The sequence below is a fragment of the Canis aureus genome, chromosome 16, assembly GCF_053574225.1.
Source record: "Canis aureus isolate CA01 chromosome 16, VMU_Caureus_v.1.0, whole genome shotgun sequence".
Classification (NCBI taxonomy): domain Eukaryota; kingdom Metazoa; phylum Chordata; class Mammalia; order Carnivora; family Canidae; genus Canis; species Canis aureus.
In genome coordinates, this window is record NC_135626.1 from 49,262,813 (window position 1) to 49,285,276 (window position 22,464).

General features: G+C 36.4%; 1 protein-coding gene across 10 annotated transcripts in view; it reads right to left on the reverse strand.

Moving 5' to 3' along the window:
* Positions 1-22,464, reverse strand: part of TANC2 (tetratricopeptide repeat, ankyrin repeat and coiled-coil containing 2) — a 369,082-nt gene that overhangs the window by 244,240 nt on the left and 102,378 nt on the right. For 8 of the 10 annotated variants that reach the window (XM_077853866.1, XM_077853860.1, XM_077853862.1 and 5 more), the window contains one exon: positions 13,349-13,420. In XM_077853866.1, the coding sequence (XP_077709992.1) occupies positions 13,349-13,420 (72 nt within the window). Of the gene's footprint in view, positions 1-11,392; positions 11,657-13,348; positions 13,421-22,464 lie in introns of all 10 variants that reach the window. The other 2 variants (XM_077853870.1, XM_077853864.1) reach the window with 1 other exon arrangement.

Sequence of the window (22,464 nt, forward strand, 5' to 3'; positions counted from 1 at the left end):
AGACAGTGTGGCAGTTTCTTATAAAACTAAACACACACACACACACAAAAAAAAAAAAAAAAAAAAAAACCTAAACATACTCTTAAGTCCTCCTTCATATATACCCAAATGAGTTAAAAATATATTCACACAAAAAACTGCACATGGATGTTTATAGCAGCTTTATTCATAATTGTCCTTCAGTAGGTGAATGTTAAATAAACTGTGGTAGATCCAGGAAAGAGAATATTATTCAGCACTAAAAAGAAATGAACGGGCAGCCGGGGTGGCTCAGTGGTTTAGTGCCGCCTTCGGCCCAGGACCTGATCCTGGAGACCTGGGATCGAGTCCCATGTCGGGCTCCCTGCATGGAGCCTGCTTCTCCCTCTGCCTGTCTCTCTGTCTCTCTCTGTGTCTCTCATGAAAAAATCAATAAAATCTTTTTTAAAAAATTAAAAAATAATAATAAAAAGAAATGAGCTATCAAGTCATGAAAAGACAGTGAGGAACCTTACATGCACACTACTAAGTGAAAGTAGCTAACTGGAAAAGGGTATATACTATATGATTCCAATAGTCTGACATTCTGGAAAAGGCCAAACTATGGAAACAGTGAAAAGATTAGAGGTTTGCAGGGATTAGGGGGAGGGAGGGATAAATAGAGTACAAAAGATTCTTAGGGTAGTGAAACTATGATATTATAATGGTAGACACATGTCATTATACATTTGTCAAAACCCATAATATATATAACATCAAGAATAAACCCTATTGTAAACTATGGACTTCGGATGATAATGATATGCCAAGGTAGGGTCATCTACTATAAACAAAGGTACCAGTCTGGTGAGGGATGATGATAATGAGGGAGGCTATGTACATGTGGGTCCAAGAGGCATCTGAAAACTCTGTACTTTCCATTCAGTTTTGCTGTGAACCTAAAACTACTCTAAAATATAAAATCTATTTTTAAAAAAATTTAAATGCACAAACAAAAAAAAAATAAAAAGAATGCCTCGAGTAGCTATCTGAGGACTGAAATAAATAGTAGCAGAGGATTGGGAAAAGAGTGCAAAATATTAAGTGGTGATGAGTTTACCGTGTTATTTCCTCAGATACCTCCTGACCTGGACACCTAAAACTCAGAAGTGTATTCCAGGTAAGAAAAAGCTCCAAGAAAATCTCTACCTAGTTGGTAAGGAGTAGGAAAGGGGGCCCTTATTGGTTTGAGAGACTAGGGAAATTCCTCTCCCCCCCCCCTCATCTTCTATCAAAGTGTCCAGGCAATTCTATTCAGCAGCAACACAGAGATGGTGACTGGGCAGATACCTAACAACCTGGGAGAAAGAACCCTGTTCTCTGACCCCAAAAATTGTGATCCCACAAGTCTGAGGTGAATCCTTACTGCTTTCTTCCCTTTTTTTTTTTTTTTTAAAGATTTTATTTATTTATTCATGATAGTCACACACACACAGAGAGAGGCAGAGACATAGGCAGAGGGAGAAATAGGCTCCATGCAGGGAGCCTGACATGGGATTTGATCCCGGGTCTCCAGTATCGTGCCCCGGGCCAAAGGCAGGGGCCAAACCGCTGCGCCATCCAGGGATCCCTTTTCTTCCCTTTCTATGTCCTTTTATCTCTTGATCTAGATACAAACAGTTAAATAGGAATTGAACATCAGAATGGGAAAACTAGAGTCTGTGTTTTAGCAAGAGTGCTGAGGAGAAAGGGAGCTGGAAATTGTTCATGAGATTGAGGTGAGAAGGGATATCAAGAAAAAAATCCCATCAGGTTGTACAAGAACTTCTGGGCTCATCTGAGCTCTGAACAAGATGTACCACTACTTTGATCCCAGAAGGGACACTGGATCACATTTATGAGACCCATCTAAATAGTACTGCAGATGCTTAGAAAACAGAATTGACAATGGAACTACAGCCCCCAGAGGGCAGGCAGGAACCTGTGTCCTGAACAAATTCTGGTTGACTGCCACTGACCACACCAAAAAAATCAACATTCTCCTTAAGCCTTAAATAAAACCCACACTCATGTTCAAAATGTTCAGAATATAATCCAAAATCATATGGCATATGAAGAAACATGAAAAGTTCAACTGAGGAAAAAAAGTCCTTAAACAGCATTCCTGAGATTACACAGATGTCAGAATCAAAATCAAAGACCTTAAAGCAACTATTATAACAATGCGTCAGTAAGTAAAGGCAAATATTCTTGAAATGTACAGAAAAAAGAAAGTCTCAAATCTGGTGTATATTTTACATATACAACACATCTCCCTTCTGACCAGCCATCTCCCTTCTGGGCAGCCACACTTCAGGTATTCAATAGCCACATGTGGCCAGTGACTACTGTACTATACAGTGAAGTTCTAGAACTATATCAGAACTAAGTTCAGTCTCTAGAGATAAGGTAAAAGTGTGATCCAATCAGTAAACATTGGAAAGATCCAAAGGTAATAACTCTTACCACATCCCCATTCAACTTATCTATATGGCCTATACAAAAGATAGACAAATCTTGAAGAATGACAGTGTGTTTTTGTAACTTATTCAGGTTGTGACTCCCACTGCTACTACAATTTTAGATGTGGTTTTCTTGCTAAAGCAAATTAGCATATCCCTGACACCCAGTTTGCAGTTATTGACCAAAGAATGAGATAATCATATGCAGTATGCATTCAGTTGTCAAGATCAGCTATATATTTTCACTGTCCTACCTTAACTGTCCCTCAATTTCATAGGACACCTTTACTGTTCTATTATATGGATAAATTCATGATGATTAAACTTGAACAGGAAGCAGCAACTGATCTAGATATTGTGGTGAAACATGCATGACAGAGAGTGGGAAATAAACCCCACAAAAAATCAGAGATCTTCCACACTGTGAAATTTCTTTAAGCCCTATGGTCTTGAGTGATTCAAAATATCCCTTCCAAGGAATGCTGCATCTACTCTCCCTTACTACTGAGAAAGAGGTACAATGCCTAGTAGACCTCCTTGATTTTTTCTAAGCAACCTGTACCTCATTTGGTCATGCTACTGTGTGAACCATTTGCCAACACTGCTGGATGTGAGAGAGGCCCAGAACAGGGGCTTTGCAACAAATATGGGCTACTTTGCCTCTTGGGTTATTTATTTTTTTTAAAGATTTTATTTATTTATTTATTTATTCATGAGAGACACACACAGAGAGCGAGAGGCAGAGAACAGGCAGAGGGAGAAGCAGGCTCCATTCAGACAGCCAGACATGGGACTCGATCCCAGGTCTCCAGGATGTCACCCTGGGCTGCAGGCGGCGCCCTGCCTCTTGGGTTATATAACCCACCAGAACCAATGTTACTTGAGGTTTCTGTGGTAGACAGGGCTCTTGCATCATTATTGTAGAACTTTAGTTAAATCTCAGGGAAGACCTCTACTATTTTATAAAAGAAACAAAACAAAATATATGCTATCTTATGTAAGAACTACTATCTTTCTTGAAAATTAGCTTTTGGCTTACCATAGGACCTTAGAATAAATGCATGTGACCCTTGGCAGGCCATCATGAACTAAGTATTGTTGAACCAACAAATCAATATGCTTGGGTGTATAGTGCAGCACTTCATCAGCAAAAGCAAAAAGTGTACATGAGATTAGGCTTGAACAGGTCCTAAAGGCACAAATAATTCACATGAGCAAGTGACCTAAGATGCCCAAAGTTTCTACTCCTGCTATAGTTTCTTTTCACTTAAAAGATCTTAATCTGGTAAATTCTCTAGTACCCTCTCACTGAAAAGAAAGAAAGACAAGAAAGAAGTCAGGCTTCTTTACTGATAGCTCTGTAAGATAACAACACACTACAGATGACAACACTACAGCCCCACTTTGTGGTAGTCTTGAAGGCATTAGGGAAGGGAAACCTTTCTAGTGGCAGAAATTTGAACAGGGTACCTTGTTGTTCACTTTGCCTAGGAAAAGAGATGACAGAGGAACTCACTCATGGAGAGTATTTAATGGATATTCAGAGATTTGAAAGGAATAATTAGGAAACTTGTGACAAGGAAATCTGGGGATGAGGTATGTGAATAGACCACTTGAAAGGGCACAGAATATGGAGCAATTTATGTCCCATGTGAATGCTTACCAAAGAACAAACTGCAGAGAAGGTGCTTAACAAGACAGCAGGTTAGATGATCTATTTGGGGGACACAGTCCATCTTTCTACCCAGCCACTCTAACCTTGCTCAAAGGGCTCATTAACAAAGCTGCCATGGTAGCAGGGATGGAATTTATACATGGGCTCAGCAATATGGACTTCCACTCACCAAGGCCAGTATGACCAGAGCCACAGTTGAGTGTCCAACATGTCAAGAGTCCATGCTTGCACTGGGGATGAGGTGGGTGGATGCCCTCAATATATGGTTCTGTTCACAGGATGGTCATTTCTAGCCCTAGTAATTTCCTCTTCCTTCTTTAATAAATCAACTACAGATTTAAAATAAATATTCTTTATAATATCAAGGTTTTCAGGTAGTCTTACTCTGCCCCCTTGTGGAAACCAGGTCTTTAATCTCACTAGGAATAAGACTTACTACATCCAACATGACTAAACAAAAAAAACGTATTTACTCAATAATAACTTTATCTGAGACTTTACTAACACGTTTCTTCTTCACTCTTTGTTATTTAACTTTTATGGCCTTTCATGAAAGATCACTAAGTTTTTCAAAGAAAGAGGTTTTATGATTTTTAATCTCTTGCCAGAAAAACTTAGTTAAGAATATTTTAATCAAAATCTTTCTAGATGTTTGGGAAGATAACCTTTTCCAACCTTTTTCACTGTCCTGCTTTTATTCCTTTTCTTTCATAAATATGGATAAGCAAGGAGAAGCTTCTACAATGTTTCTAGTGTTAACTAGGCCAATTATCATAATGCTAAGTAGGATACTTAGTATGGTCTGACACAAAATGTGCTTGGGGTTGCAAATTCCAAGATTTTTAAGATGTTACTAGATAAATGATTATGAATCATTTTGAAAATCTGAACACTCATATATGAGGAAATGGTGAAATAAATTATGGGTTGCTTATGCTGTGAAACATTGTACAGATTTTTTAAAATTAGAATTTAAGTATGCTCCTGGAGGGATGGCCATGCTATACTGTTAAGAGGGGGTAACAGAACTAAAAATTTCATTTTAGTTTTTTTTATTTAATTATTTTTTAAGATTTTATTTATTTATTCATGAGAGACACAGAGAGAGAGAGAGAGAGAGAGGCAAAGACACAGGCAGAGGGAGAAGTAGGTTACATGCAGGGAGCCTGACGTGGGACTGGATCCCAGGTCTCCAGGATCAGGTCCCAGACTGAAGGCGGCACTAAATCACTGGGCTACCGGGGCTGCCCGCATTTTATTTTTAAGTCTTTCGGTACACACACACACATACACCTTCACACACACTCCTGCATATGCCAATATGAGCTCAGGGGAAAAACATGAAAGGATATAGACTTGGTTACATTAGGATAGTGGAAGGGAGAGAAGCCTTACTTAACATGTTCTTTTTAAATGTGTACGTTGTTGGTGAAAAGTAATCTTTTAATTAGTAAAATTATTATAACTCACATTTTAAAAAAATGACTGAAGTATATGTAAACACATTCTGATACATCCCTAGAAGTTCAAGGTAATAAAAAATTGTTGGCTAAAGGTTCAATTTCAAGTTTAATTCTATGAAAAATGAGTGTTATACAAAGAATAATCAACATGAAGTTAAATCTCAGAAGAAATATAGGACTAGAATAAAGGCACTTCAGAGGGATTTATCATTTAAGGTCAGATCTTTTCTTCCAGGCCTTATCCAACCATTAATAAATTTGTATTTTAAACATCAGAACAGAAAGGTTCTAAGTACATGATACCAACAAAGCTGATTTGAAACTTTTGGTATAGATTAGTATAAAGCCTGAAATATTTTCCTACTGAAAATAATACCTACTTCATAGCATTATTCTGAGAATTAAATGAGGATTATGTGAAAGCACCTCACCCAGAGCCTGGCACATATGTATTTTTTTTTTTTAATTTTCAAAGCAATATATGTTGAAAACTAAGTAAATTTTTTATCACAATGATAAACTACTAACACAATACAAAATTTTGTTCATTAGTGATGCCACCTAACCAGATATACTCTTACAATGATACACAAATGACACACTAAATACTGAAATAATTTTCCTTACTATTTTATATAATAAAAACACTGTTGGTTTAATAAAGGTACCTTTGTAACTTATCAAACGGAAAAATAATTTGTATATGTTTTAAGAGCATGAACATCTCATTTCTACTAAATATTTTACTTATTAGGAAGGAAAGAAAAATAATCAGAAGACATCACATTTGACAATTTAGTGTATTATTTACTATAAATGCACCAGCATGTACTAATCAAATAAAACTGGCTACAGATAATGGGAATCATGCAAAGTCAAACACTATACAGTTTCTCAGTCCTCCAGCACAAGCTGGTCATTACCCTGGAACTGGTCATTACTACTGGAACATTACTAAATCAATACACATTTTGTATATCAAAGCCTAATGTCTGCATAATGCTATCCTTGCAAAAGTAAATAAAAATTGGGTTCCAATCATATCACATTGGCTCATGCATTTATTTAATATCTAGAACCAAGTAAGTTCTGTTTATATATGGAAGAACTCTAATGAAAAATCATTTGCTGCATAATATGGAGCTAGTACATCAAAACCAATTCTGATGAAGCAACACATTAAATACAGAACCAGCATTCCTAGAATTGATAAGCTTCCTTGGTCAATTTGATAGCCTAATTGTAAGACAGTAGCACTGTGCTAGATGCAAAAATCCTACTGTTAACAAACTCCTAAATTACCAGGAAAAATAGAGATTCAACAGACAAGACTAAATGCAATAAATAATACATCTCAGTTATATACAATATGCTATACTGGAAAGCAGAAAATAATCACTCAACCTCAGAAGACCTTAACTTAGAAGAAGCTTAACTAGCACAATCAGTCTTACAATCATATGCCAAGAAAAAAAAAATCATATGCCAAGAGCCTCATTTCACAAAACAATAGATAGTTGATATTCTGGTAAGCTTTCTACATTCAACAAAATTCCTTACACTGCTTTACTTTTTAAAGTTACATTAAGTAACAGAAGTGAATACTGAATCAATATGCGGCCTGGGCATATCCACATTCCTTCCCAAACACCCTAGGTGCCTCTTGCTCATTCTTTCATTCAACAAATACTGACAAATTCATATATGTTAAGTGTTCTAGGGCAAGAGTGGTAAACAAGACAAAGTCTGCTCAAATGAAACCTATTTTCTAGTAACTGAGACTAAAAAAGAAAAAACACATATATAAGTAAATGCATAAATAATTATTTTCAAGTAGTGATAAATACTATGAAGGTTAGGGTTGGGTATTTGGTCACAGAAGGCCTCCTTGACTAAGCAGAAGCCCTTTATTCAAGAAAGAGCAAGTTTACAGGCCTTAAAAAGAAAACACTCTTAACATGTTTAAACAAAAAGGCCAGCATAGAGGAAACAAAGTAGACAATGGAGGGAGTGGGAGGGCACAGAGTCAGAGTACTAGGAAAAGGGCAATTCAGGTAGCATCCTATAGGGAATGATAAAGGCAATGTGATAGGAGGCTACTGAGGAATTTTATTTCAAGTCTGGGGAAATATGTGATTTAATTTATTTTAATAGCGCACTCTATCACATGGATAATAGACTATAAGTTGGCAAGGCAACTAAGACACTATTACAGTAGTAAAGGAAAGAAATAACGATAGTTCAGACTAAAATGGCAACACAGGTGGTGCAGAATGACACAAAAGTATTTTAAAAAGAGTAAATTCTTAAAGCATTATAAAATAAAACAAAAAGCCAATAATAGAGGAGAAATGTTAAGAAATCCATGGAAGACAGAAACTAGATGCAATTGGAGTGAGGAAATTATAGCCCAGAGCATGTGTAGGAGGATAACTGTGAAAGATGAGCGTGTTTCCAGGTCTGTTTTAGGCACAGAAGCAAGAGATGCAAGGAGCAGGAAGTGCCCAGGGGTGGCAATCTGAATGAGTACAGTAGGACCAGACTCACTGCAAACAGGCATCTCCCATCTCCATTTTATAAGCAAAAAACATCATAAGTCTCTGACCCAAGCTAGAGCAGGAAGTGTGGTTATGTTTGAGTCGGAATCCACTGTACCTGAGAGACAGATCAGAGGCCAAGCTAGCTAGTTAACACACAGGAGAGAGCCCTCCATGCCTAAAGTTAACACACAGGAGAGAGCTATCACACAAAGAAAAGACATCTCACCAGACACCTTTCCTTACATGTCTGCTATTATTATTGAAGAAGATACTAAATAGAAACTGAATCCACAATTAGGCAGGGCAGATTATCAAGTATTATGTACCTATAGAGGCAAAACAGTTGTTTAAAGTTAGTGTTTGTTCTGAACAGACTGCCATCTCTTCTGGCCCATTGATATCTATGGTATTATCAACTGTTAAATAATTTGAGTACCATCCCTCCTGACAGGCAAACACAAAATGTAATAAAATGGAAGAGTGCTAGTTCTGGGTTAGGATGGAATAAGCACATTCCACCTTAATTGAATGTAACTAAAACCCCTGAATGTAAATAAAAACCTTGGAAAGTAGAACAGCAATCTGAAGACTGTGAAAAATAAATAGTAGCAGGCAAAGTGTGGAAAAAACCAGAATCTGAAGGGTAACTAATCTGTAGGACAACCAATTCAGTGGCACATTTCCTAATGTTTTTTTATGTCCCCAAACTCCCAGCTCAAATTCAAAGAAAATCCAAATCCTGGAACAGCAGAGCAGGGATAGAAAGAGAGATGCAAGACAAGTCTCTACCTGGTTAGGCAGGATGAATGAAGGGAGTGAGGGTGGCTCCATATGGGACTGACGGAAAATTCCTTGGCTTTTTTTTTTTTTTTTTACCTTTTGCTTCCAGCTCTTCCGCACCACACCCAATCCCCAAAACCTATTTCACTATTGGCTGCTTTCTCTCTGAGGGATGGGACCAGAACAGTGCTATAAGGAGTATGACAGAACTGAAAGGAGAAATAGATAAAATAGATAAATCTACACTTAGAGTTTGAGATTTCAATATTCCTTTCCTAATATGTGAAAGAATGAGCAGACAGAAAATCATCAAAAGTAGAGAAGACTGGAACAACACTATTAATCAACCTGACCAGACTGATATTTATAGAACCTTCCACCCCAAAAGAATATAATACACCTTTTTTTTTTTTTTTTAATACACCTTTTTTAAGTGCATACTGAACATAAGATAGATCATTTCCAGGAGCATAAAACAAGTTTCAATAAAAAGTAATTCAATTCAAAGAGTGTGTTCTTTGACAACAACGAAATTAAATTAGAAATCAATATAAGTGGGCAGCGTGGGTGGCTCAGTGGTTGGGAGTCTGCCTTCAGCCCAGGGCGTGATTCTGGAGTCCCAGGATCGAGTTCCACACCGGGCTCCCTGCATGGAGCCTGCTTCTCTCTCTGCCTGTATCTCTGCCTCTCCCTCTCTCTCTGTCTCTCACGAATAAATAAAATCTTTAAAAAAGAGAAATGGAATGAAAGAGGAGACATCACTGAAGATTCTACCCATTTTTAAAAGTTACTCAAGGATAATTGAAAAAAAAAAAAGGATAATTGAAATAGTCATATTCTATTCAAGACATTTAATTTGTATCCTAAAACTTTCCCATAAAGAAAATTCCAGGCCCAGATGGCTTCTCTGAGAAATTCTATCAAACATTTAAGGATGAGATAACACCAGTTCTACACAAAATATTCTAGGAAAATTGAAGAAATACTTCTCAGGGCGGCCCGGTGGCTCAGCAGTTTGGCGCCGCCTTCAGCCCAGGGCCTGATCCTGGAGACCTGGGATTGAGTCGCGTGTCGGGCTCCCTGTATGGAGGGAGCCTGCTTCCCCCTCTGCTTCTCCCTCTGCCTGTGTCTCTGCCTCTCTCTCTCTCTCTCTCTCTCTCTCTCTCTCTCTCTCTCTCTCTGTGTGTCTCTCATGAATAAATAAAATCTTAAAAAAAAGAAATAATTCTCAACTTTCAGCTGGTTCTAGGAGGCCAGCATTACTCAAATACCAAAATCAAATAAAGGCATTGTGCGGCAAGAAAACTAAAGGTCAATATCCCACTTGACCATAGATACAAAAATAATAAAAATTGCTTAAGCAAATCAAATCCATCAACTGCACAAAAAGAGGCCACATACACCTGATTTGCTCACTGGGCTCTAGAGTATTGTTTCCCAACTATAATGGCCCAAATCAAATACTGGAAATATTTGTACCACACTGGAATAAAGTGATAAAACAGGCATGGACATCAGCTACCCCAGACCCTGCCCCAAGGACTGAGCACTTATTTTAAAGAATATCTCCTTTCCTACACATTATTCCCCTGAATTTAGAACTGTTTTTTACTTATTATTTCATGTGTATGTCACTAACCCTAAACTTTTTGCCAATTGTTTAAATTTTTCTGAAAAGTAATTAAACGCGTCAGGTTTCTATCAATCTCATTTTCATGGAGACAACTCTTCCCGAGGTTTCTAACCTAAATCCAATCTGGTTTGATTGCCTCCCCCGCCTCCACCTCTCATTGTTATCCTAAATATTTCTTTACTTTTCTCCTTTGTTGAATTTCCTATTTCCTACAACTCATTTCTCATTTTTGATGGATCATAGCCTACATATTCCTAAGAAAGAGTACAAGGCAGTCAAAACAAAACAAACAAGCAAAACCTTATATGTCTTAAAAGACTGTATTAGTTTCTTTTATTTCTTTAAGGATGTTAATAATGGTTCCATTATTTTTCTCTGCAAAATTTCTATTCTCTCCAAGTTGCTTTATTCTATTTATTTTAATCTCTATCTTCATACAATAGAGGGTTTCCTCAAATATCTAAAGTAACCCTTGGTTAGTTGCTAATATTTAAAAGAAGAGAACTAAGAGACTGAGAGCTTTGATACATAGAGTTATCTAGCTGGGCTGTTTTTTTAAGGAATCTCTGATGGTTACATTTTGTGTCTTTCTTTTCAGTCAGATTTTTCAGAAAAGACTGCCAACCTCCTGCCAACCTCCTGCCTAACTGCCAATATTCTAGTGTCAGTAGGATAAAGACAACTGGAATCCAATTGTCTTATTTTCAGTATAGGACTGCCCTCAACTATGCCTGGTAGATGTCTCCCAGTCTAGAATCTCTATTTTATTCCAAAGAATAAATTGCTGGGTTTTGCCAAGGTTTAGAGTGGGGAGTTGGGCACTTGCCCAGCTGACTAGTTACCTAATTTTGAGGAAGAGGTCTCAGGAATCAAGTGCTTCTTCAACTGATTTTCAGCCAATCTTCCTTTCATCTCCATTTCCATATACTACCATTCTTGAGTTTTTTTTTTGTAGCTTCTGGAGTTACCCTCAGGTTGTTTTCTTGATTTCCTCTGCTATTGAGCTTAGGGTTCAGTTTTTAATTATTTATATACTCTCCAGTTTCTAAAATTGTGTTGATGTTGGCTTTTCACCAATCCCCCTTTACTGATCTTTTAGCAGGTTTCTGGAAGGAGCAAAAGCACAAGTCTGTGTTTATCTCATCTCTTTACTCCTTTAGTACAGATGCTCATTCAGCTCAATATAGATGGCTTTCTATTTATTTCTGTCTTTTGAGTAAAGAGATACTACAAACAAAATCTCCGAGAAGGTAAGAAACACGTTTTAACTATTAGTTAACTCTGATGATGATTCAATTCCCAGTAATTTCTAATGGAGATCAGGTAGCTGTGTTCAAGGTCATGGAGATCACTGATTTTGATGTTATTAAGTTCAGCTTTTATTATTAAAACTTAACTACACTTGATTTGAAAAATATTTTAACTGACACAGCCCAGGGGCCATATGATAAATGAATAATTGCTTACATCTCTATGACATTTAATATAAATGATGATATTTAATAAAAATTAGTATAATTTTTCTATTAATTTCTACTAATATTATTTTTAAGGTCTCTCATACGTGAGCTTATTTTCTTTCTTTTCCCCCCCAGGTTTATTGAGATATAACTGACACAACATTATGAAAGTTTAAGCTTGACTTGATATATACTATAATTCATTTTAAGTTCTTTTTTCATATAAAAATATGTTTAAGGAGAAAAATCAGACAAATTCCTGATATAATACCATGCACATTATTTAAAAATAAGTAAGTACTAGTAAAAGTTAAAATTTCCAACCTGCATATATTATTACTCTTTTCATTCTCCAACAACTTTATAAATATAGCACAACTCTAAAACTTGGGAAGAGCAAACTTGGAGAAAAAAGGTAATAGGATTATGGGATAAATGAACCAGGAACTTTTACAGGATTAAAACACCATAACATTTGTAAATCAAAGCTTTCTTTTATTTATAAGTAAAGATTCTCTAAAAATCATAAATCAGTCAAAATGACTGCCTGAAATTTTGTAATATATTCATCAATTTGGGTTCTCAATTCACTTTCTCTCAGAGATCATTTCATTCATTCAGCAATATTTATTTAGTAACTCCTATATGCCTGGTACTTATTCTTGGCAGTGGAAATACAGTAATGAACAAAACAGACAAAAATCTCTACAATTATGAAACATGATTGTAAATAAAATAAATACAAAGATGATAAGTACTACGAAGAAAAAGGAATGTGGGGGAACTAGTCATACAATTTTAAATAAGATAATTAGGGAAGGCCTATTTCACTAATACAGGATGTTTTTACCTAGTTTGAAAGTTATTTCAAAAAAACAGTTGAAAGCACATATTAAATTTCAAACAGAAGGAAAAAATAAGATCCTAATTGAAGATAGCAATATAAACAAAAATAATTTCTTCTGAGAGAGCTAAGATAACAAATATTGTATTGATGAAATTTTTAAAAGCCAGTGTGTTGATATGAATGTTACTGTTAAAAATTTACTTTTGGTTATATTCCAAAAGTGATATCCAAATATATATCACAATGCTCCAAAATTACTTTAAACCTTATTAAGGTATTACCATTTAAAAAATGACATGAGAAAAATTTTCATTTTATCTTAAATAAATGATATCCTATAACTTTTAGAATGCTACACTTAAAGCCCTAAAGGAGAAACTAGAATATCTAAACTAGACCCAGGGAAAATCTCAAACTTCAGACTAAGTACTAGAAAGGAATAGCTGATATCTTTTCTTTTTAATCTAATAATAAATTTAACAAAAACTTACCTTGCCCAGAGCGGCTTTGGCGAGAGTCTACACTTGACTGTCTTCGATCCGGTGGTTCCTCGCTCCCTCCATCTGTATAAAAGTAGAAAGGGCATAAGCAAATAGATCACGGAATTGATGTAGTATCTCCTATGGTACCATCCGTATCTTAAAACTGCAATACCTAGGGGTGCCTGGGTGGCTCTGTCGGTTATGCGTCCAACTCTTGATTTTGGCTGAGGTCATGATCTCAGGGTTCTGAGATCAAACCTTGCACCAGGTTCTGCACTCAGTGAGGAGTCTGCTTGGATTTTTCTCCCTTTTCTGCCCTCCCCCACCTGGCACAAGCTCTGCCCTCCTCTCTAAAATAAATTTTAAAAATTTTAAGATTTTTATTTATTTATTTATGAGAGACACACAGAAAGAGAAAGGCAGAGACACAGGCAGAGAGAAAAGCAGGCTCCATGCAGGGAGCCTGATGTGGGACTTGATTCTGGAACTCCAAGATCACACCTTGGGCTGAAGGCAGATGCTTAACCACTGAGCCACCCAGGCATCCCTAAAATAAATAAATTTTTTTTAAAAAAAACTATATTTATCATTTGTTTTCATTTCTTATGATCTTAATCATTAAAATATTTGAGGATTTTTTCCTATATAAATCAGAAGTTCTTATCCATATTATTGTGAGGACAGTTTACACTCTTCTCTGGAAGCGTAGAGAAAGTCAAGGTGTTCTTTTTCCCTACCCCCAAACATATACACTCTACTTCGCATGTAATGAATAATGTTATCAACTCTGAAGTTCACTCATGGATTCCAGTATAGAAGCCTTGATTTAAAGATTTACAGCAATGTCTAAATTAATTACAGCTGCTTATTTATTTAAAGTAGGTCAAGTAATCCCCCAGGCTGTATGTTTTACTAATAAAAACTACATTTATATGTCTCATGAGAGATAATAAGAAAATTACATAATACATGAAAGAGCAATATAAATCAGAATCAGAAAAACTCAGAAATGAGGAGACAGAAACCAAGAAAAAACTAGAAATAAAACAGTCATTTCAGTTCTGAAGACAGCTTAGAAAACAAGTGTAAATAAACCTAACAAGAGATCTTAAAAGAAACAGAAAATTGGGGCATCCAACTGGCCCAGTTGGTTGAGTGCTGACTCTTGATTTCAGCTCAGGTCATGATCTCATGATTTTGAGACTGAGCCCCAGGTCGGGCTCTGCCCTTCGCACAGTCTGCTTAAGATGCTCTCTCTCCCTTTCCTTCTGCCCACCCCACTGCGCCACTCATGATCTCTAAATAAATGAATAGATAAAATCTTTAAAAAAAAAAAAAAAGAAAGGAAAAAATCTTTAACAAATTTTAAAGAGAGAAATTAAAAAGGATTTTCAAGAAAGTGACAAATATCAAAGACAGGTGAAGAAGATTTGGCATATGAAAGAAAATAAGGGGAAAAAAAGAAGTTCCTGAAGGAGAAAACCAAAATGACAGAACAAAACAAATATTAAAAACTGTAATACAGGGAGTGCCTGGGTGGCTCAGTTGGTTAAGAACCTGCTTTCAGCTCAGCTCATGATCCCACGGTCCTGGGTTCAAGCCTAACATCAGGCTCTCTGCACGGTGGAAAGTCAGCTTCAACCTCTCCCTCTGCCTGCTATTCCCCCTGCTTGTGTGCTCGCTCTTGCTCTCTCTCTCTCTTTCTCCCTGTCAAATAAATAAATAACTTAAAAAATCTATAATACAAGAAAGCTTTCCAGAAAAAAAATGTGTATATGTATGTATGATATAGTTATATATGTGTGTAAATACATATATACATTCTCACACATATATGTATCTACAGTATATTTGAAACTACATATTGCAAGAGTATCTTGTGTACTTGAGATAATCAACTTAGAGCAATGCACCAAGACATTTTTTACTAAAATTATTAGACTTTAAAGAAAAAACAAATCCTTTGGCCATTTAGGTAAAAGCATCACATGATTTATAAGAGAAAATAACAGAAAAAAAATGAAATAGTATATTTAAAATACACAAAGAAAACTTGAGCCAAAGATTTTATATCCAGTAAAACTTACCTTTCAGTATAAAGAGCAAAGACAAACTGCTATCAACATGCAAAAACTCAGAAGATACTGTTCCTGTGAGCTCCTCCTAGCTCTACTAGACAACTAGCTATAGGCAATCAAAGTGACAGGAGAGACATCAAAATAAGGGCAGATAGTGAGCACTAAACATACAGTTGATCATAGAATTAAGACTAAAAGAATAAACAGTTTTTAAGGAGAGAGATTACAGAATATAAAGGCTATAAAGTCTGACAATGTAGGGGATCCCTGGGTGGTGCAGCGGTTTCGCGCCTGCCTTTGGCCCAGGGCGCGATCCTGGAGACCCGGGATCGAATCCCGCATCTGGCTCCCGGTGCATGGAGCCTGCTTCTCCCTCTGCCTGTGTCTCTGCCTCTCTCTCTCTCTGTGACTATCATAAATAAATAAAAATTAAAAAAAAAAAAGTCTGACAATGTAGACGCAGGACAATCATTTAAAAAAAAATGGGAGGAGACTGAAGAAGCATTAAAAAAAAACAACAAAAAATTTCAGTAAACAAAATTGGTGGCAATGATGTTCTGAAGCCATTCTCTTTATAAAGAGGGATAAAGCAAATGATTAATTATGGGATAGTCTAATGTTTGGGTTTTTTAAATGTTAAAAAAAAAAAAAAAGCTGGTTTAGCAAAGGAAATGTATTAGGTGAACCTGGACTATCCTGACAAATTTAGTTGCAAGGAAGCTATGAAAGACAATAGACAAATAGGGTCATACCAAAAAGACTCAGTGAAGAAGCACTCACTGGTCATGAGATCACAATGATGTTTAAAAAACAACACCACACTAACCGGTCACTTTCTAAGGATAACAGGAACCCAGTTTATTATTTTGAAATCTGGGAAAAAGGAAAGAATTAAGCAATTTGTCCTACATTTCCACCATAAACTATACTGGTAGCCAAAGAGTATATAACAGAGATCTTCTATAAAATCATTCCAGACAATAAATGGGAAATAAAAGAAAAAAAATCAGAATATCACCATTTCACAATGAATTGATAGCTCCAGAGGCACAGGGTACCAATGACTAATAACCAAAAAAAAAAAAAAAAAAAGAGTAAATAAAGCCCAGACATTACATACCTCTTGATGATAGGAGCATAACAACTACAGTTTTCAATCAAACTTAAGTCTGGTCAAACCTCTGAATGTAGCTGTCACTACATTTCAAGAAAAATGAAGGACAGAGGAAAATGTTGAATTGTTTCTGAGCGCACAATCAATAAAAATTAGACTGGGGAAATTTTTACAGGTCAAATAACCTAGGTCTTTGAACAGATTAAAAAAAAGTTATTATGCAGTCCTAAATTATTGTGGAATAAACATTCATTTTATCAAAATACAAAACTGTACCAGAAATCTGTGGCATCTTAAATCAGGATGTATGAATACAGTACTAGTCACTTTTCCTTCCCAGTAATTATTTAATTTTTAAATGCAAGTATCTTTCTTTACTTGGAAATCAATTACAATGAGCAACATTCATATTTAGGCAGGTCTTAAATTTTCATTATTTTGATTTTTTCTATGTGGGTAAAATTTTATACATATAATTTGTTTTAACATCAAAACATGCTCTTAAAATGAGAGAAAGTAATATGAATAAAACACAGACATTTCCTCTTATCAGCACTGTCTTCCTTTTTTTTTGGGGGGGGGGTTGTATTTGTCTATTCATGAGAGACACAGAGAGAGAGAGAGAGGTAGAGACATATGCAGAGGGAGAAGAAGGCTCTCTTTAGGGAGCCTGATGCAGGACTCTGATCCCAATCACTGGACTCCAGGATCAAGACCTGAGCCAAAGGCAGATGCTCAACCATTGAGCCACCCAGGTGCCCCAGCACTGTCTTCCTAAACAATAAGAGGCAAAAAATAAATAAAACTTAGGCTTCAAATAGTATTAAATCTGCATGATCTGTGGAATGTCAAGGTATCAATAAAACAATTCACAGGAGAAATATAGGCAAGAAATGGTTTAAGATATAGTTTTGAGTGCGCACGCCAGTGGAAAACAAGACCAAAAAAAATCACCAATTTGATGCCATCATAATCTAAAATGTTTTAACTGCCTAAATTTTCAAAATTAAGTGAGAAATACATTGCAATAAATTTGAGCAATTCACTCCCCTAAGACTGAAACCCTATAACCAACAGTGTCTTACTCCAATGGAAACTAAGCATAAGAGTTGAGATTAACTCTCAGGTGAAAATAAACAGTTAAAGATTGTTTAAGAAGAAACTCATCTCTTCCCCAACATGATGTAGGAAAATAATTTCAACCTCTTTTAAAAAAAGTACCTGTGGTATGCTTATGGAACCAAGAATCCATTATACAATATAGCAAGACTACAATGACACATAGTACTTTAAATGTTTTTGCTTTGCTTAACACACAATTCCTTCAGTACAGAGAAGACCTCCCACACAAGACACTTATATCTACATTTATGGACAAAACAGAACCTTCAGTTGTCAAGCAAATCAAGTTATTTGCATAAGACTGATTACCTCACACCTGAGTGTATAAGGTAGGACTAGTCTGTGTCTATGAAGTAAGAATTTACTCATCAAACTTGAGTTAAAGACTTACTTCAGATATACTATGAATTTTGCAGAGGAAAACACCCTGATGTAACAGGTACAGAAATAAAAAGACCTGACTCCAACTCAAGTGCTAGCCTTTAAAATCAGAGCTTAATTTTCCTGCTTCTGAGATAGTCAGCAAAGAACATTTGTGTTTTTTTATCTGCAAATAATATGCAACAATATACTTTAATACTAAGAAACATAATGGATTTGCTATGCCCATTATTTCAAAGAGGAAAATGCCACTGGAGAATTTACCTCATAGGGTAGATGTCTTTCAAATGAGGTGTATTAAAGCAGCAAAATAGTCCTCCTAAAGAAATACTAACCATATAGGGATATTCAATATGTAGTGATTCCTATGAAGGAACTTTAAAGTTAGAGAAAGTCTAGTAGCAATGCGCCTAAATAATTCCAAGAAAAACTTTTTCTTTCCCGTAAGAAGGTGATACTTTAAATGATTCTTCTTCTCAACCCAGGATCAAAATATTAGAGTTGAAAAATTAGCAATTTAAGTAACTCTGAATCTGGTAAGCCAAGCCCATCTTGAGTGTTCTCGGCTAAATACTGTGCTAGAATAAATAACAGATTAGATTTTATGAATGAAGATTTTGAAGTTGGTTGCCTTCAATCCTCATTTGGTAACTTAAATATACAACCCTAATAGAAGGCATGGGAGGGGTATTAAAGCTGTAAGGAATACAATTCAAATAGATTAAAGTTTTACTATTCAGGTGTAAACTCTGGTGCCTTTTACTAGTCAGGCATGAATCTGTAAGAACTGTATACACTTAGTGCCAACAAAGGCAGATGTAACTGGAAGGTATGAGTGGGATCTTTTTAAGATGCAAAAGAAGGGGATCCCTGGGTGGCGCAGCGGTTTAGCGCCTGCCTTTGGCAGAGGGCGCGATCCTGGAGACCCGGGATCGAATCCCACATCGGGCTCCTGGTGCATGGAGCCTGCTTCTCCCTCTGCCTATGTCTCTGCCTCTCTCTCTCTCTCTCTCTCTCTCTGTGACTATCATAAATAAATAAAAATTAAAAAAATAAATAAAATGCAGAAGAAGGACCAGGAACATAAGCTAGATTTATTTATTAGCCAAAAGTCACTTATGAATAGGTACATAGATAAGATGCTTCCTGGCTACATAAGACAAAAGATGAAAAGCAGCTCATCTGTCTGGGGTAGAAAAGGGAAAAGGAACCACAATTTATTTGTCCCAATATCTATTCTCTGATATCTACAGTATCAGAAAGATATTTACAACATTATCTCATTCAATACTAATAACAATTCTATGAAACAAGTATGATGCCCATTTTAAATGTAAGACTGAGACTCAGGGAAGTAAAGTGACTCCCTCCAAATCACACTGCAGTCCTATAATTCAAATTGTCTAGTTTCAAAAATCTCTGCTGCTCTCTACTGTAACAAAGAAGTCATTAAGATGGTGGTAGGGCATCCTGAGGGGGAAAGGGAGCCAAAGTGGACAGAATTCAATTCAGAGGCCACTACAAAAATCCAGAAGAATGAACACTTGGAGCAAGGGAGCAGTGGAGGTTGAGAGAAGAGGTCAGATTCTGGATATATTTTGAAGGTACAGCAGAAAGAATCTGCTGTCAGAAGAGAAAAATAAAGAAATAATCAAGGGTGATTCCAATATTTTGGGTCCAAACAATGGATGTGCAATTATATTGAGATAGGAAAAATTGTGAAAGAATAGGTCCAGTGATGAGGAGAGTATCTGGAAGTCAGGTCTGGACATACTAAGCTTGCAATGCCCATTTCGTATAAAAGCAGACATGAACATACATATGCCACCAGTACATAAACTCCTTTATTTTATTTTTTTTTAATAAACCACTTTTAAACTGTATGACATCTCCACGGAAGGGAGTATAGATAAGGGGAGAGAGAAAGAGAGAAGTCAAAAGACTAAACCTTGGGCCTGAATCCAACATGCAGAAGCTGGTGGTATGAGAAAAAAACTGCAGACAATAAGAAGTAGCAACCAGAGAACAGAGACAAGACTAGAAGAATACAGAAGTCAAGTAAAGAAAGAGATTCATGAGGGTGCCTGGGTGGTTCAGTCAGTTAAGTACCCAACTCTTGATCTCAGTTCAAGTCTTGATCTCAGGGTTGCAAGTTCAAGCCCCATGTGGAACTTCATGCTAAGCATGGAGCCTACTTAAAAAAAAAAAAAAAAAGAAGCAGCACCAGCATTTCATCGAAGGAAAAGATCAAATGTTGATAGGTCAAGTAACATGAAGATTGAGAAGTGACCAGTAAATGTAGTCGATGTAGATGATTTAACATGGTTCCTGTGGAGTGGAAGATATGAAATTTGATGGGATTAAGCTCAAGAGAGATTAGAAAGAATTTCCTGAAAAAGTCTTATCTCTCTCTAGACATGGAAGACAACCCATGGAGACCTTGGATATTCTGGGTGGCATCTGAATAAACACTAGGATAAAGTTAACACTATGAAAATTAAGATAGAGGGAGACACTAAGGTCCTTATTAACACTGGATTACTGAAGAAAACTATCCTATTTCTGGTTTACAGTTATATAAATCAATAAATCCTTATTATCATATAAACCAGAGGTCAAATCTGGCCTGCCACTTACTTTTGGATAGCCAATGAGCTAAGTAAGAATAGATTTTACGTTTTTAAATGACTAGAAAGTTAAAAGATTAATATTTTGTGACATAAAAAGTATATGAAATTTAAATTTGAATGTCCATAAAGTTTTATTAGCACAGAGTCATGATCACTCATTTATATGCAGTTGATGGTGTCTTTTACACTATAATGACAGGGTTCAGTAGTTGCAACTATTATGGCCTGCAACACCCAACATATTTGTTATCTAACCCTTTAGAGAAAAAGTCTGCTAACCCCTGATATAAGCAATTCTAAGACAAATATTCTATTACCTGCAACCATTCTCCTATACTCTGGCAGCACCAAACTACTTGATGATATTCAAAGGGGAAATGGATTAATGAGGCCTCCTCATTAATTTATTAACACTATCAATTTATTCACACTAACTCCTCTACCTAAAATGCAGTTGCCTCTACTTAACAATATAAGGAAATCGTATCCAATACATATTTACGGGGCTTGGTGTCTAGCACAACTAAGCTGGACTCAATTTAAGACCTTAGGAAATTTAATTAACTTCCCTGAACCTCAATTTCTTTATCTGTAAAGCTGATATTAGTAATCTCTTTGGAGTTGCAGTGAAAAACAAATGTGGTAATGTATATAAAACACAGCATGCCATCTGGCACTAAGTAAACACTTATTAAATGATAATTGGAATCTTCATCTGTCATCATCATGATCAGTAACAACATCCGTTCACCAAAAGATGGCTTAAATATCATTTTCTTGGGACCTTGGGTGGCTCAGCAGTTGAGCGTCTGCCTTTGGCTCAGGGTATGATCCCAGAGTCTCGGGATCGAGTCCCATGTCAGGCTCCCTGCATGAAGCCTGTTTCTCCCTCTGCCTATGTCTGTGCCTCTCTTGCTCTGTGTCTCTCATGAATAAATAAATAAAATCTTTAAAAAATATATATCATTTTCTTATCTTGTCTATAAGATTTTTGGGATGACTCCCACTAAGAATTAATTGTTCCCACTTCTGAGCTTCTATAGTACATTTGTGGAGGCCGAGAAAAATTAAGGCCATCCCACCTAAAGTTCAGCATTAGCACAAGGACAGCCATCTTAGGTCCCTGTGAATAAGAGCTGAACTTTAAGGGGAAAAACTGCAGAATGTCCTCGGCAGGTAATCCCATATCAGAAAGACAACAGAGCTCAGAATTGCCCTCGGCAGAGAATCCCATATCAGAAAGACAACAGAGCCCACGCCCGTGGTAGAAAGTCCCATCTTAGAATTCTTCCATCCCTTCTGGAAATCCCCTAGACCAGCCTATAAAAAACCCAGCTGTAACCCACTTCGGGGTCCAAGTCCCTGCTCCGCTGTGTCGGGTATACTTGGACCCAAGCTGGAGCTTGCTAATAAACCCTCGTGCGCTTGCATCGGTGTCGGCTCCTTGGTGGTTTCTCGGATTCGCAATCTTGGGCACAACACATTATGCATATTTGTTTTTATACTACTAACATACTACATAAAGATTAATTATTTACATGACTATCTTTGGGCTAAGGTTCAAAGTGGCATGGCTATTCTCAAAAACAAAACAAAACACACTGTTGAATTAATTTTGCCAAGAGCCAGCTCTAAAATTAATGCATTCATAAAACCAAACCAAGTTCAAGGGAATAATAAGTGGTACTGATGTGGCTTGAGACACAGTTTAAGAAGTTCAATGTTTTTACTTTTCTTATCTAAACTATTACTACAATAAGAAAAGTGGCATTATTCTAAAGCACAAAGACCTTAACCTCC